Source organism: Urocampus carinirostris, chromosome 13 (genome assembly GCF_059441175.1).
Source record: "Urocampus carinirostris isolate Australia breed hairy pipefish chromosome 13, RoL_Ucar_1.0, whole genome shotgun sequence".
In the NCBI taxonomy this organism is placed as follows: Eukaryota; Metazoa; Chordata; class Actinopteri; order Syngnathiformes; family Syngnathidae; genus Urocampus; species Urocampus carinirostris.
In genome coordinates, this window is record NC_142361.1 from 14,612,426 (window position 1) to 14,627,716 (window position 15,291).

The window sequence follows — 15,291 nt, forward strand, 5'->3', positions numbered from 1 at the left end:
TTTCTTTGTCAATTCATACCGCACAGCATTCGTGAGACGGACGACAGAGTCCAAACAGTGTACGGAGACGCTTATAGCCAAAACGCACAACATACCGTTACAGTGTTGTACAGACAGCCAACCGATAACAGCACTTACATTCAATATTCTTCACACTTTATTAAAAGGGCCATTTTGTATACAGTGTTCTTGCAAACTTGTAAAAAAATGTATTTAAAATAATGTGGACAGCATGCTTGAAAATACTCTTGAAAGGCTGCTGGATTCGATCTCACTTTTGGGATTGACCCAACACTGATTTTCTGGAAATGTCCCCAAGTTAAAATCAAACCACTCCGTGTACAAACGTTAAACCTGCTCTAGTCGATTTTTTTTTATCCTTTATTTTTTTAATAAGAACCTGTGTTTTACGCACATCTCTGAAAAGTGGAATTGCTTCAGTGCAATACTAAAACACTTGAAAAGATCCCAAACCCCAAAATGACCAAACTCTACCCTACCAGAAGCGTTAATATTTGTACATATTCTCTACATAATTTATATACAGTTAAACATGTTTTTTTTTTTTGCTTAAAAAAGGAAGAAAAAAAGTCGCCTGACATTTAACAGCCTGTCAACAGCTGGTTGAAGAAGAAAAACTAAGGCCAGTGCTGAACGTGTCCAAGGTAGCTGACGTGTTCCGTTATCGTGTCGTATTTCTGTCGATTGTGCCGTCTCTGGTCAATGACTGTGGATAAGAGCGAAAGACCCCCACCCGAAAGCCCTATAGGAAGTGGAAATCTTGATGGCGGGTCCCCTCACAGAGTGTTGGCCTGCTCCGGGTCCTTTGATTGACAGCATTCTGAAGCGTTGGTTCACACTTGTGGGGCCATTCGACTCCGCGTTAGGTATTCAGTGGAAGTGGGACACCTTAGCTCTCAAGTAACCCTTGTTCCCAGGAGCGTGGCGTACCATCCGGTATGGCTGCAAGACAAAAGGCATTTAAAACAACCCATTACCTTCACAGCAAACTCTGCAAAGTGATGATGAACTATTTTTGGGTACATCAAGAAACGCCATAAATTCATAAACTCCTTTACTGTCCGGGACTATAAGGCGCCGTGGATTATAAGGCGTACCCCCTCAAAAATAGTAATTTGTCATATTTTTGTCATATGTAAGGTGCGATCTATAAATTGCATGGAATTAAAACCACAATAAGAGCTAGCATTTTTAATGTACAACTGTTGTACATTCTCCAAATTACAGTATTTATTAGTGCAATTATTGATCAGTCGAAAAATATTTCTTTCCACAATTTCAAAATATTGGATGCAACAGGGGCAGCACGGTGAGGCAGTGGTTAGCGCGTGTGCGGCCATGGGTTCAAATCCAGCTACCGGACTTCCTGTGCGGAGTTTGCATGTTCTCCCCCTGCTTGTGTGGGTTTCCTCTGGGCACTCCGGTTTCCTCCCACATTCCAAAAACATGCATTTTCAGGTAAATTGGCCGGTCCAAATTGTCCATAGGTGTGAATGAGCGAGCAAGTTGTCTGTCCCTGTGTGCCCTGCGATTGGCTGGCAACCAGTTCAGGGTGTCCTCTACCCACTGCCCGAAGATAGCTGGGATGGGCTCCAGCACCCCCGCGACCCGACTCAGGATAAGCGGTGCAGATGATGGTTGGATGGATGGATGCAACAGGAACTGAACCCAGGTCACAGAAATGAGAGTGCTGAAACCACTAAACCCATCGTGATACAGATGACTTCTGAGGAGTTGTCATTAGGTTTTATCTCATTATCATACTGCTTTTAGTCATGGTGCTGGAAATGAATGTTAAAGAATGGAGAAAACTGAGTGTCTTCCTGAAATTACTTAAACGCGATCATTTGAACGGTGCATTGCATTAGCGTTTGTTAAACTTTGGTGAAACCTTCTGTGAGATTCCTGCAAGTTCTGTTTAATTCTGAGAAATGCCTAGTTTGTAAATTTGCCTGCGTTTGATCCTGCTTTGTTTTTTGATCTGATCCGTTTGTTTTTTGGACAACTTTTCCTTCCCCAATAAAGTGTGAGTACGCGAATGGGCTCTTTTTTCCTGTTTCCCGCTCCGCGACACTGATGGTCTAGTTGTCAAGTATTGCCGTTCTCAAGCCACGACCAATGTTTTGCATTTTTGGTCATTGATGTTTTTTGATTGATTCATTACACAATTGCAATTGTACACGGTAAAACCTTGTGTGGTAGCGCGCATGTATAAATACACATGAATACTGTATGCATTTCCAATCTTATCGATTGTATTTTGCTGTATTTAAGGCTCACCGGTCACAGGGCGGACTTTCAAATTTCTGGCCAATTTGAGGTTTTCAGGTGCGAATTATAACGTAATCTGGAAAATACGGTATATCTTTACATTTTTATATTTCATAAATCAGACAACACTTGTTGGTTTTTGCAAGTTTGGAAAAAACATGCCCATGTTTTTTTTTTCTCCGGGATTATATTTTCTTTGTGAAAAAAATAAAACAAAATTGTAAATTGTATTCGTCAAAATTCTTTAAAACGGCTAAAGCACATTTGTCAAAGTCAAGGTCCAAGAGAAGGTTTTCTACGGCCCCTGAGATCATCTTGATTTATTATTGTACAATACAAAAGAATCATCATTTTTTTTTTTAAAGTACCACAAATTCTGGACTACAGAGCGCACCCGATTAAAACCTGCATGCTGAAACTTAACTTTGTTTTTGTATTAGCCGCACCAGATTTTCAGCCGCGGGATTAACCAGCCATTGATGAACTTAATTTACGTCCATTTCTTACAATCAATATAGTACATTGAGTTTTGTTTTGATCATGTTTATGTCGCACTTGTGCGTATAGGTTTATACCATATTAATTGATATTGATAGCTGCAAACACAGTTCGCAAACGAGTGTCTGAATCGTGGCACAATGTGTTAATTTTTTTGTACAAGACAAGTGTGCAAGGGATGGGTGACTAAGATCAGTTTCATGGCTGTTGTGCTTCTACCGCCTGTGTACTGCAAGTATTAATTTTTTTTGTAGGTTACTGAGTCTAACCGGGCAGCACGGCGGCGCAGTGGTTAGCGCGTGTGCGGCACAGTTATAAGGTCTTGGGAACCTCCTGTGTGGGTTCAAATCCAGCTACTGGACTTACTGTGCGGAGTTTGTTTGTTCTCCCCGTGCTTGCGTGGGTTTTCTCCGGGCACTCCGGTTTCCTCCCACATTCCAAAGACATGCATTTCAGGTGGATTGGCCGGTCCAAATTGTCCCTAGGTGTGAATGAGCGAGCGAGTTGTCTGTCCCTGTGTGCCCTGCGATTGGCTGGCAACCAGTTCAGGGTGTCCCCTGTCCACTGCCCAATGATTGCTGGGATGGGCTCCAGCACCCCTGTGACCCTACTGAGGATAAGTGGTGCAGCTGATGAGATGAGACTGAGTCTAACCCTTTTCCCAATAATTAATCTGGTAATAACATAGTAACAACATAGAGATATTGTTTTAAGTTGTTATTTTAGACTTGCATCTCAAACTGATAGCGCTTTGCGCAAATTAGTAACAAAGTTGTCTTTTAGCTTCCAAAAGGTTGGAGATCTCTGCACTACACTACATGCGTTGTTTAAAAAAAAATCAATATTAAATATTTGTATTTGTCCCTCAGTCCATTTGACTTTGACACCCCTGGGTTAAAATCTTATGATGCTCTTTGGGTGTTCTGCATGACTTGGCAGCACTAAACATAAATGTGGTCATTTGTGGAGAAAGAGGCCTATTTGTGGCACAAAGCGTATGACTTGGCAGAAGTGGGGCTCAACATCGACCCTGCTGGGTAAACAAAGTCTCTTTTTGGAAGTGACACACTGCTCTTAGTCAGGGATTTGCGAGACAAAAAAGGTGCAGGTGTCAGTTCAATATTGCTCGTCAGCATGTTGACAACAATGACCAGCGACACCCACACACTAGAAAGACCAAAAAAAAAAACCTTTTCATAATTGCATTTAAAGAATGAGCAGGCTCAGACCTCAGTAAGCCTTTTGAATATGTGGGTTGGGATGCTTTGTCATTTGGAGGGGAGAAACATCCTCAAATATTTGCACTTTAATGGATGCAAAGCCTTCCTTAATCAAAGGTTGTTTCATCTACTGGTGCAAACACTTCAAATAAATTAACTATAACTTATTATTATGTCAACTACTTTAAACTCAGATGTATCAAAATTTATGTCTGTATATATGTGCACAAGAATGACAAATAAAGTAGATCTATCTATCTATATCTTAAATGCCACATTTGAATTAAATACATTGTGTCAACTCCAAAAGAAACATCAGGCAAGCTATTTCTAAAAAGTGTTTTAAAAATCTGCAAAGCGTGTCATTTACTTTAAAAAATAAGGTATATAAAGTTTACAAACGGTAACTCTTCCACATGAACCAATGCCTTGATCTAAAATCTGAAACCACGATTTAAAATAGTATGTATGTTGGTTATGTTTTCAAAACTCTTATGTTCCATTCATCCATGCTGATTTGTACAATTTAACACAACATATCAGTATATAGTTGATCCAACGATCCGTTCTTATACATGATATATGTATTCTATAAATAATCAAATGTAAACGGTACTTAAACCACTGACAAAACGATCTTGATTAATAAAAACCTCATCTTTGATACACGCCTGGTCCTGGTCATTTGTTAGGTACAGGGTTCATACACCTTTTTCTTGGCCAAATTCAAGCACTTTGTAAGGACATTCAAAGCAAATTTTCCAATTTTTACAGTTAATTGAATCATGCAGATACACAAATGTATGTGGGAGTTACGTCTGCAATTGTAAAACATGCGTATGCATCAAGACGTATGATTTTTAGATCTTGAGTAAATCGTGAACATTTGTTTTTGAGACCAATCCCTCCCCTTATAGGTGTTGAGTAAAAATTAGAGTAATACTGAGAATAGCTAACATTTTCAATTTCAGGAAAATATTTCCATTACAATTTACAATTGGGAAATGCTACCTTATTTTTTTGCATGTCCCATAATGTATGTCCATAATTTAATTGTATTCCTTGCACTAATAAACCTTTACACATAGTTCCCTGTTTAGGTGTAACATGCACCTGTCCTTTTGGGCCCATTTGGGACGATGACGCTTCATAGGGCGATGACGCTTCATAAGATAATGTCGTACCAACTAATATAAGCTGCAGAGACCAGTGTCAATGCTATATTTAAGTAGACTAATTGAGAAACATGATAACCTTTTCAAGCATTTACAAGTACTTCCCCCTAAATTCATGCACTCAAATAGTTGAAAACACAACATTGGATTTCAAGTAGCAATGAGCAATTGTACCTGTTTAAGAGAAAAAACATTGATTGCTAGGAGTGGAACTTTTTATCTCCAGGCCTTCTCTCTTGTGGTCGTCTGTTATTCCTTGCTGCTCCTTCTTTCTGTAAAACGCAAGAACATGTAACATAAACTGTAGACACAAAGCTATTCAGGTCATCTCAATTTTATCATTCTTATCTGAAATGAGCCAATGTTAGTAGTTACAGTCAATGACATATCCTGGAGAAAGATAAACGTGAAGTTATGGAGAGAGAATGGTAAAAGCTCAAACTGTTTATTTTTAGACACGTCACTCGTTAGTCACCCATTGCCTGAAAGCATAGAGAAGATGCAGCCCTGAAAACATAATGGCATTCAATATAAAAGGTGCAAGGAATTAAATAACATTCAGATCCATTTTAGCAAGAGTGTTTTAAAAGTTTGGTTTGACACTATGCCAGTTGATCAGCTGAAGACTAGTCCAGGATGTAGCCCACCATTTTGCCAGTATCAGCTAACATATGTTCCAGTTATCCACACCCAGAATCATCCATCCATCCATTATCTGTACCGCGTATCTCAGTAGGGTCGTGGGGGTGCTCGAGCACATCCCAACAGTCTTCGGCCAGTGGGCAGGTGACACCCTGAACTGGTCACCCAGTATCAGTCCTTTGGAAATCAGGAGGTAATTCAAATCTATCGTTGTGGGGCACAACTCGAAAGGATCATAAAAATAATATCTTTTTTCTGTGTCCTAATAACTGACTAAAGTCGGATCTTTTTATGGTACAGATTCATAGACACCATTGTAGGTGAGCTTGGTAAGTTGATAAGAGGAAAAATTGTGGCCAGCCCGCAAAGCCCCAAACACATCAAGCAAGTTTTGCATCATCAATGGCACAATTTTCAAGTGGAAAAGTGGAAACGGAAAGCATCACATCCATCACTCCATTTTCTCCACTGCTCATTACTGTTAGAGAAGAAGCAAGAATCAGAGGAAAAACCTTTTGGGGAAAAAAAGCCCGTACTTGTAAGAGCCTCCACTCACAAATTTACCCTACGCTAAATACAGTCATACTTCTATATATGAGCACATCTAAACACGATATTTTCGGCAAAAGGAGATTTATTTGGGAAAAAGAATCTTGAGAATGACAAATCTCCTTGGATGAGGTTTTTTTTTTAAAAAATTAAGGAAATAAAAGTGTTGTGAGTACAGCTAAAGGGGCAAAAAAAAAAGTGGTGAATAAAAACTGAAAGTTAAAGTAACTTTAATTTCAAGTGTACAGTAAGTGCTTACATATCATCAACAGTGTCATGCTGGCATTGTTACTCTTTCCGTTACGGAGACTCCCTTATTATAACCATAATTTTATTTCAAAATATCATCTTTTTTATCTTTTAAGGGTAACCTTTGATAGTTTTTGGAGGTTGGGAACAAATCAATTAGTTTTTAATTATCTTACATCAGGAAAATTTGCCAATAAACCTGGAATGAACTAATCCAATTAAAAGAGGTACGACTTTTCATGTTGTGCCTGCAGCTTTACACAATCCAATAAAAACCTTTGCACAAGACTTTGCACCCAAGATGGGTATATCTGCCAACCTCAGGCCCGTCCTCCCGCAGGACAGGACTTTTCTGAAGGTCCGTGTGGCATCTGTGGTTGTTTGTCGATGAGCTAGAGAGGCGACGGATGACCTTCCTTATGACCTGCTCGATGGGACACCCCAAGAAAAAAGGACTAATGTATTCACAAACCACTTTTCTTTTTTTTAGCTGGATGGATTCATGAACATGCAATCATCTATTACTTTTCTACTGATGAGGTTCCCGTCATGGTCCAAGTAGTGTTCCTCTGTCACAGAGTCGCTTGATAGATTTTTTGCTTCCTCGCCCTGTGAATATTTATTCATTAGCGCCATAAAACAAACCATCACAAGATAAAGTGCATGGTGACAAAATTGGAAGGATCTCTAAAATCTTTTGACAGAAAACTCACAGCAATCCCAAGATACCATGCACATATGACCCTGCAGTCTACACAAGTAGAGATAACAGGACAAGCTCAAGGTTACAAAGAAAATTCCATGGACCCACATCCAAAGAAGCAACGATTGAAGCACACCCCATAACAAGAGAAAAAAATATCACTCCAAACAAAAGCCAGCCCGAGCGCATACCGAGGCTCGCAAGTACCTTTAAAATGAGCCGGCGTCTGTAGATTCTTGTAGTTACGGTCTGTTCTTCCTCTGAACCAGAATCTATGCTAACTCGCTGGTGGACGAGGCAATTTTTAAAGATCATGATGAGAACAAAAAATTAAGGGAGTTAAAGAGGGAAGAAATTGTCGAGTGAGCGTTGGTGTGACTTATAACATTAGCAAATTGTTGCCAGCGGCCGCTCTGGAGAAATGCATTGTTTATATTGTTAAAGAAGAAAGTTGGATTTATATTGCTCAAGTGCCTTAATTCCAATCTGTTCTTTCAGCACTATTTTTATATCTCAAGAGATAACAAGGTCATTCAATCTGGTGTAAGTTTTCAATATGGGCATTAAATAGTGATCTGGCACTTGAGACTTGCAGTGTAAATCCAAGAAGCAGTTCTCGAAATACATAAGGTTTGTCAAACTACCTGGACTTTCTTCTCAGACACGAGTTTTCCCTCTTCTTTTCTGCTGTTTGGCTCAGATGAGCCGCCCTGAGGAGAGCTTTTTGAGTTGTCGCCGTTGTGCCGGGACCTCCCTGATTCAAGTCTGCACGAGGAAGTGACTGAATCGCTTGAGTTCTCATGGCTGTGAAGACACACAGAGTCAGGACATAAGTTAATTTTCTTTCAAGAACAACTTCTACTTCTGGTTAAAACGCACCTTTGCGGCCTGTGCAACAGATCAGCGCTGCAGCTGGGTGTTGGTGGCTCCACATGGACGCTAGGTGAGTCACTCTGCCAACCTGAAAGCGAGCATATGTCTTTTTCTGGCTGTTCAACTTGATTGAGAATCTTCATATATGTGGTCTTTGAAGTCATCTCCTGGTCCTCTACCTCTTCCTCTGAGCCTTCTCCAGACATCACTTTTGTCCTTTTTTGTACTTCATATTCCTCATTCAAACCCTGCTCAGTTGGCTGGCATTCCCAAAGGGCCTTAGCCCATTCCTGAATGGTTGAGCAACTTCCTTTGCCTTCAGATCGATGAAAATTTTCGGCATTTCCTATGCTGTGCCCACAATGCACAATTTCTTCACTGTTTCCTTCTAATTTGTACACGCAGGAGGGTTGAACAACCTGCTCTATTGCAGTCCCCTCCTCTATTTTATCTCCCAGGACATTGATGGGCACTTCAGCCTCTACATTTTGTTCGGTGAAAATGTTCTTTTTCGCCTCGAGTTGACACCCATCTTTTGTGACTATCTCACATTTTCTCTGCAGGTTTTTAATCAAGTCCTCTTCTACCCACCATTCCATAAATATGTTTACCCCTGCTGCGACGGTCTCATCAACCTTGGACTTTTCTTTTGACACTTCCTTTTCACTTCCTTCACTGTACTTGTCCACTTGAACCACAACTCCAGATCCCATTAGTGATTTGTCAGGTGTAGAAGGGGTCACCGATGATGCGGAAGAGACTGAAGAAGATGACGTGGAGTAGGCCATGCTAATGTCAAGATCACACATTGCAGGGACAACACACGAAACGGGCTTGCGGCTGGGTTTCATTTCTCTGTATGATCTGTCCTCTTCCTCACTCATCAGCAGCTGGTCATTCAGGGCGATGTGGGGCTTTTGCACCTTTAATGGAACAGGACTGGGAAGCTCGCAAGGCAAAAGGGATGGGGCAAGTTGACAGGTTCTAAGGGGGATCTCGAGTGGGCTTCTTGCCTCTATCTCTAGGCGCCACAATGGGTTCTGAATCAGGGAGTCACCTGAACAAGGGGAATTGTCTTGTGGGTAATGGAGATGCTGGTGGTGGATAGGGGTAGGTGTAATAGGAAATTCAGGCACCAGGAAATGTGGGTCGGAGTGAAGTGTAGCGGGGGAACGCAACTCGGCTAGAATGCTCTGATAATCTGTGGGTGACATGATGATAAATGTACACCGATGTATGCTAAAAACTAAAAAACAAAGCTAATAACACACATACATACGACAACAAAGATAATGGCACTGGGATTTAGGTGGGAAGTAGGCACAGTTGCTTCAAGCCAGACATTTGATTTATGTTGTTAGAGTTTTTGAGAAGCAATTTAGCCGATGTTGCATTTAAAACAATAGTTGACAGAGTAGAGAAATGTATAGGTTGAAGGTTCCTAACCATTTTAGTTCATGGAACCCAAAGCTAGCTAGCAGGCAAACAGCTAGCTTAGCCTGACAGCACCCTGTTCTAGACTGGCTAAGCCAATCGTTCTAAAGCTTAGACCAACAGCGAGTTCTTGACAGCTGCCTGTCCTTTCCCTTTTCAACAGATATCCTATCCTTTTGCAAAATATGCCATTAAGGCATATGGCTTATCTAATAACTGATGACATGTTCCCTCTCGTTGTAAAAGCTACATTTTTATTCCTACAGATGCAGTTTAAAGGAAGAGAACCAGCAATTCTAACATGGGATGTATGCAAACCCATTTTGCTGACCCCTTGCAGTTAATGCTGCGGTCTGAACATAGTATATGTTTAGCAAATTCATATTAATAGCACCTGTATATGCATAATGTGCTTGTTAAATAAATAACTGATTAAAAGGGTGTTGGTAGAAAAAAATTGTAGTCTTTCACTGATAAAGGTACATTTTCAATTGACAAAGGTAAAATAACAAGTGGAAGACATTTATAAAACACAATGTATGGACCAGTTTCTTGTTTGCTTGACATAAGTACCCAATGGTAAGGCAAAGCACCTGTAAAGTCAGTTCAAGCCAGTTCCTAATAGAATGGCCATCACTTCAGATAGAAAGCTAATTTAACAATTTAGTTTCTCAAGTGCTTTACAAGATGTGTAGTGAGCACTGCAAAAGCAAACATTATCCCCCTACACAGTTTAGCATGAAGACATGTTTCTGTTAGCTACGACCAAAACAAAACAATGCTAGGTGGCGTACATACTTTAGAAAACTACATCACTTGAGACTGGTGTAAAGCTACATAAATATTTCAAAGGAGGTAGGGTCGATTCGGGTGCGGGCAGAAGGTGGACAAGTGCATGCGGAAGAGTGGCAGGGTGACAGGGAGCGGAGAGGTGGGGATGGGGGATTCGGGCTTGGACAGCGAGATCCACAAGGGGATATAGCGGGCAAAGAGAGAGGCGAGTTAGGGCGGGAAGAGGTGGCCAAATCACTTGGTGAAGGGGCATTGTAGAGTGAAGAAAGGGGGGTAGAAGGGTGTTCCAGGATGTTGCGGGTAGCAGGGGAGGGAGCAAGTGTGAGGACAGAAGGGAGGGTAGTAGATGTAGGTGCATTGCAGGAAAGTTCAGATGTGCTTTGCGATAACTCCACTACTTTCCGTTCTATTTGAGCTGGAGAGGTTGTGGGAGAGGACGGTACAAATGAAGGTGCTGGTGAAGTAATGAGTGGAATAGGGGAGGATGGATGTGGTGAAAATGGAAAGCAAGAAGATTGGCGTGGGTCAGCAGGTGAACTGAGACATTTATCAAGCTGGGGAACAAAACGTTTTTCCGGTTGCCAAGGGGGTGCCAAGTCTTTGAGCAAAATGGAGAACTCATAACTGGGGGATCGGCGAGGTGTCAAGGATTTTGGTGTGAGGGGAGGAGACGGGGTATAAGGAATATTATGTAGTATGAAGGCTGGACTACTGGGAATCAATGGAATAATTACAGACACTGCAACCCAATGTGGATTGAGACAAAAAGAAATAAAGCAAGAGAACAAAACAAATGTTAATGATGAATTCAGACATAAACAGAAAAATGATTATGTTCACGTAAGGCAGAGGGGATGGGTATCAGCAATTTGTGACTCTTAAACAGTTAAAAGCTCTTTAGAGCTGTTATCAGCAGAGGGTGTTGTTTAAGGGGAGGTGATGGAGTAACAAGACAGAAGAAGCGGCACTGTCATCTATCCAAGGAAGGCTCAGAGGAGGAGGAGTACTGGGAGACCTACACTGTTTAACACAGTTCAATAATATACACAGTTATATTATCCACACACAATTTCTATGGTGAGAAACATTATCATATTATCTTTAAGCATGCACTTTCGACAGGATACTGCAGTCAAAATCGATCATTTGTGACAACTGGTACACCGAATTTATCCTTCAATCTTAATGCAAAATATGAGCCGGTGAGCAAAAAAATGTTCTTGGAGAAGAGTAAGAGCCAGTTGTCCAAACAAACAAAGTCAAAATTAAAACTAAAACAACATTTCTATGAACAGACAAAATTGGGCATTGGCATTAGATATCAGACATGCAATCTTGTACATGCAAAAAATAACATGGTAGCAGGAAGAGGTAATAGGTCAGCTAATCAGAGCTAAACTTTACCATCAGCCTGATCCCGGAAAACAGCATGATCATCAGCAAAACATCTCGTGCCGGAAATGTTACCATAGTCAAATATTGGGCCCTCCAGTAAAGTCACAATATCCATCCGATTGACTTTGGTCAGCACTGCAGTCAAGGCATCCGCTGTAGAAATTTACATAAAAACGTTTTAAAGTCCACGGAGCTCAAATCAAAATAAAGTGTAAAAAGTCTGATAAAACAAACACATGCATGGATTTTTGTTTTTATATGATTACACAGGTAAATAGTCTTACTTGTAGCGTTTTTTCCTTCCCGGCTGACCCACTTCTTTAATAACATGAAGCTCTGTGCTGTCAACGAATTGGGATTCTCCAATCTAATGTGGTTGATCTCATCTACCGTGAAGTTCATCTCCCGAGCCAGCTCTGGTATGGGGCATACAAGGTGATCTTTTAAGACGTCATTTTTTGAAAGTAGTCCTTACTACGTGACACTAACTGCAGCTACTACAGCTAGCCTGTACAACAGAGCCACTTTTAAATGTTGGCAGAAGCAGGCAGGTGTGTTTTTAGATATTTTTTTTTATGATTATGGCTTGAACTCGGTTTTAAGAAGTTGGAAAAGCAATTTCACTGTATAATGAATTCCTAATGCATTTTTATCTAGTGACATACTCAACTTTGAGAAATTAATCTTGCTCCGTCATTAAAAACAGTTCTTATTTCTTACAATATATTAGAGGTAAGGGCCCGGTCACACAGCCGTTTGCGTCTGTATCGCGGGTAAAATTTTGCGTTTTTTTTTTTGCCCGTGGTTGCTCGCGATGGAAAATGCGCAAAATTGGCCAACCCGCTGTTCATCGGTGGTATGCCCGCAAAACAGACGCCGGCGACTGTTACGCTTCCTCATCGCGTCATTTCCGCGTCATTTTCTCGTGTGGACCACGGGTATAAAAGCTGCCGAGCCGGCGTTATGCCGAGAAATGCATCCTTGCCGAGCTTTGCATCCCCTCGCTACTACAACCACTTTTACCTCGTTTTATCTCACTTTTATATCACTTTTAGGGAATTTAATGGCGAACATATAACCAAAACCACTTCGTCTTGCATTTGTTGGGAATGTAATACAACTTAAACCATTCCGTCTTTGTATTTGTTGTGAATGTAATCGAACAGTAATGCACGCCGTATACTAATCACTTTTGAGCAGGTAACATGTTTATTTTGCCTTTTTCTATTCAAATCGCTCGTATTGAAACCGTTATGCACTCTACCATAAAGCTTATTTCTGCATAATAAGCTTTACGGTAGAGTGCATAACAGTTCTCAAAAGTGATTTATATACGGTGTGCATTACCGTTCGATTACGTTCACAACAAAAACAAAGACGGAATGGTTTATGTTGTATTACATTCCCAACAAATGCAAGACGAAGTGGATTTGGTTATGTGTTCGCCATTACATTCCCTAAAAGTGAGATAAAACGAGGTAAAAGTGGTTGTTGTAGCGAGGGGATGCAAAGCTCGGCAGGGATGCATTTCTCGGCATAACACCGGGCTGTAGAAATCATAACCGCTCAAGACACAGTCCCGTGAAGATCAAGATTTCAAGCTATGGCACCGAAGAAGCCAATATGTTATTATTGTAATGGTTTTTCATTTTTATTTTATTATCTTGTTATGAAATGAAAAGAAATGTCAAGAAATAAAAATGGATTAAGACGAGGTCACTACGGTGACGGGGATCCATGTCCACCTCTTGACGTCTCGAGCACAACTGACGTGTGCTCGGCAAATCGCGCTGTATATACGCGGAGAAAGGCGTTTGACCATCACACGCGTAACACGCTAATTTCACGTAATAACACCGCGATACAGGCGCAGAACATGCTATGACCGTGCTCCACCCACGATTACCCGCTGAAATTTCGCGTCCTACACATGTGTAACCACGCCCTGGCCGCGGCCAGAGCACGTCGTTCCGCGTAATTTCCGCGTCATTACCTCGTGTGCCGCCCGCGGTTACACGTGGTCTAAAGTTTTGAGCAGCGCAAAACTTTTTCGCGCGGCCAGCCGCGTGTGAATTTCCGACCGCGTGTAAAGCACTGCTGTATCTCGTCTATATGGCGATCTCAAAGCGTCCAACATCGTCTGCTTCACGGGCAGAAATTTCTGGCCGTGATTCAGCCTCGATACGCCCGTGAAAGACTTGGCGACCGGGCTCTAAAGTTTTGAGCAGCGCAAATCTTTTTCGCGCTGCCAACCGCGTGTGAATTTCCGACCGCGTGTAAAGCACTGCTGTATCTCGGCTGTATGGCGATCTCAAAGCGTCCAACCGCGTCTGCTTCACAGGCAGAAATTTCTGGCCGTGATTCAGACGCAAACAGCTGTGTGACCGGGCCCTAAAATAGGGCCTAAAAAAATCCAGCCCGACCGATTTATTTGATTAAAGGGCCAGAGCCCGAAGTAAACCCAAATTGTCATATTTTATTTGTAAGGAGGAAGGGTGGTTTTGGACATCTTCGACAACGACCCCAAACCCCCGCCCCACCTAGCCCGAATTTCGGGCCGGGTTTGGGCCCAAGATCTAACCTTTACAATATATACATATCTCATTTTCTGACCTGTCCAGCTCAGTCCCAGGTGATCTGCTACAATGGCCATGCGCAGATCTGTCCGTTCACAAGGGCTTTGGGGACCTGAAAAGACAGTGGACAAGGACTCATTATCATTTTGGTTTTTTTCTGGCCTCAAATATTTAGAGAAAAAAAAAACAGACACATTTCCTTTTCTGGCCATTTTTTCAGGAAACAGTTTCAAGATCCATACTACAACTGCAAATCTTTTGAGCTATATTTTAGTAGTTTAACAAAATATATTTAATATATATTTTTTCATAATGGCAAGAAAAGGTATTTCACACTACAAGTGGTGGCGTATGGCTATTTGTGCTATGCAACCTTCCAGCAGGCATTGTCATGAGAAAACACACAAAACAAAGCATACCACAAATCTGAGCAGACTGTGAGTTATAAAATAAAATCCAGGGTGGATAATTCTACTTTAGAATCTAAATGGTCAACATGCGCTATTTGGTGCTCTTTGCAATATCATCTGTGACAGTTGAGTGTAATAAAAAGTCTGACGAGACGTGAACTGTAAAGTGCAGCGACTTTGCCCTGAACAGAGAGATTGTCAAACTGGTTGTGCCATTGTAGCAGTCACTACAAGCTTGCTTTTCTACTGCACAGGGCACATGAAGTCGGGAAAAAAAGGAGAAGGGAATGAAATCTTCAAACGAAGACAATAACAAGACAATACAACAATGATGGGTCAATGATAGCTATTATACTAAGGCAATAAATAAACATATGAGCAAAGGCATACCAGTCAACCAATTCAATGACCACAACATGTCATGCAACTATAAGTGAAATAGGTCAATATATAACGTATTTGATAGTGTGAAAGTTTTACAAA

The 15,291-nt window shown here is 41.2% G+C and overlaps 2 protein-coding genes across 2 annotated transcripts in view; both read right to left on the bottom strand.

The window, feature by feature from the left end:
- Positions 1–897: 897 nt before the first annotated feature.
- The window catches only part of LOC148353789 (ankyrin-3-like), a 127,255-nt gene continuing 112,861 nt past the window's right edge, over positions 898–15,291 (bottom strand). The window contains exons 41-50 of the mRNA XM_088350924.1: positions 14,436–14,510; positions 12,107–12,238; positions 11,832–11,975; positions 8,208–9,402; positions 7,973–8,132; positions 7,536–7,613; positions 7,151–7,234; positions 6,945–7,049; positions 5,360–5,457; positions 898–963 (exon numbers count right to left, since the gene is read on the bottom strand). Coding sequence (XP_088207050.1) covers positions 5,386–5,457; positions 6,945–7,049; positions 7,151–7,234; positions 7,536–7,613; positions 7,973–8,132; positions 8,208–9,402; positions 11,832–11,975; positions 12,107–12,238; positions 14,436–14,510 — 2,045 coding nt within the window. The 3' untranslated portion in view covers positions 898–963; positions 5,360–5,385. The remainder of the gene's footprint in view (positions 964–5,359; positions 5,458–6,944; positions 7,050–7,150; positions 7,235–7,535; positions 7,614–7,972; positions 8,133–8,207; positions 9,403–11,831; positions 11,976–12,106; positions 12,239–14,435; positions 14,511–15,291) is intronic.
- On the bottom strand, positions 9,380–11,224 carry LOC148353790 (uncharacterized; the record flags this gene model as incomplete). Its single annotated transcript, XM_088350923.1, has 1 exon — positions 9,380–11,224. A coding segment is annotated over one exon (756 nt), but the record flags the coding sequence as incomplete, so codon positions are not given.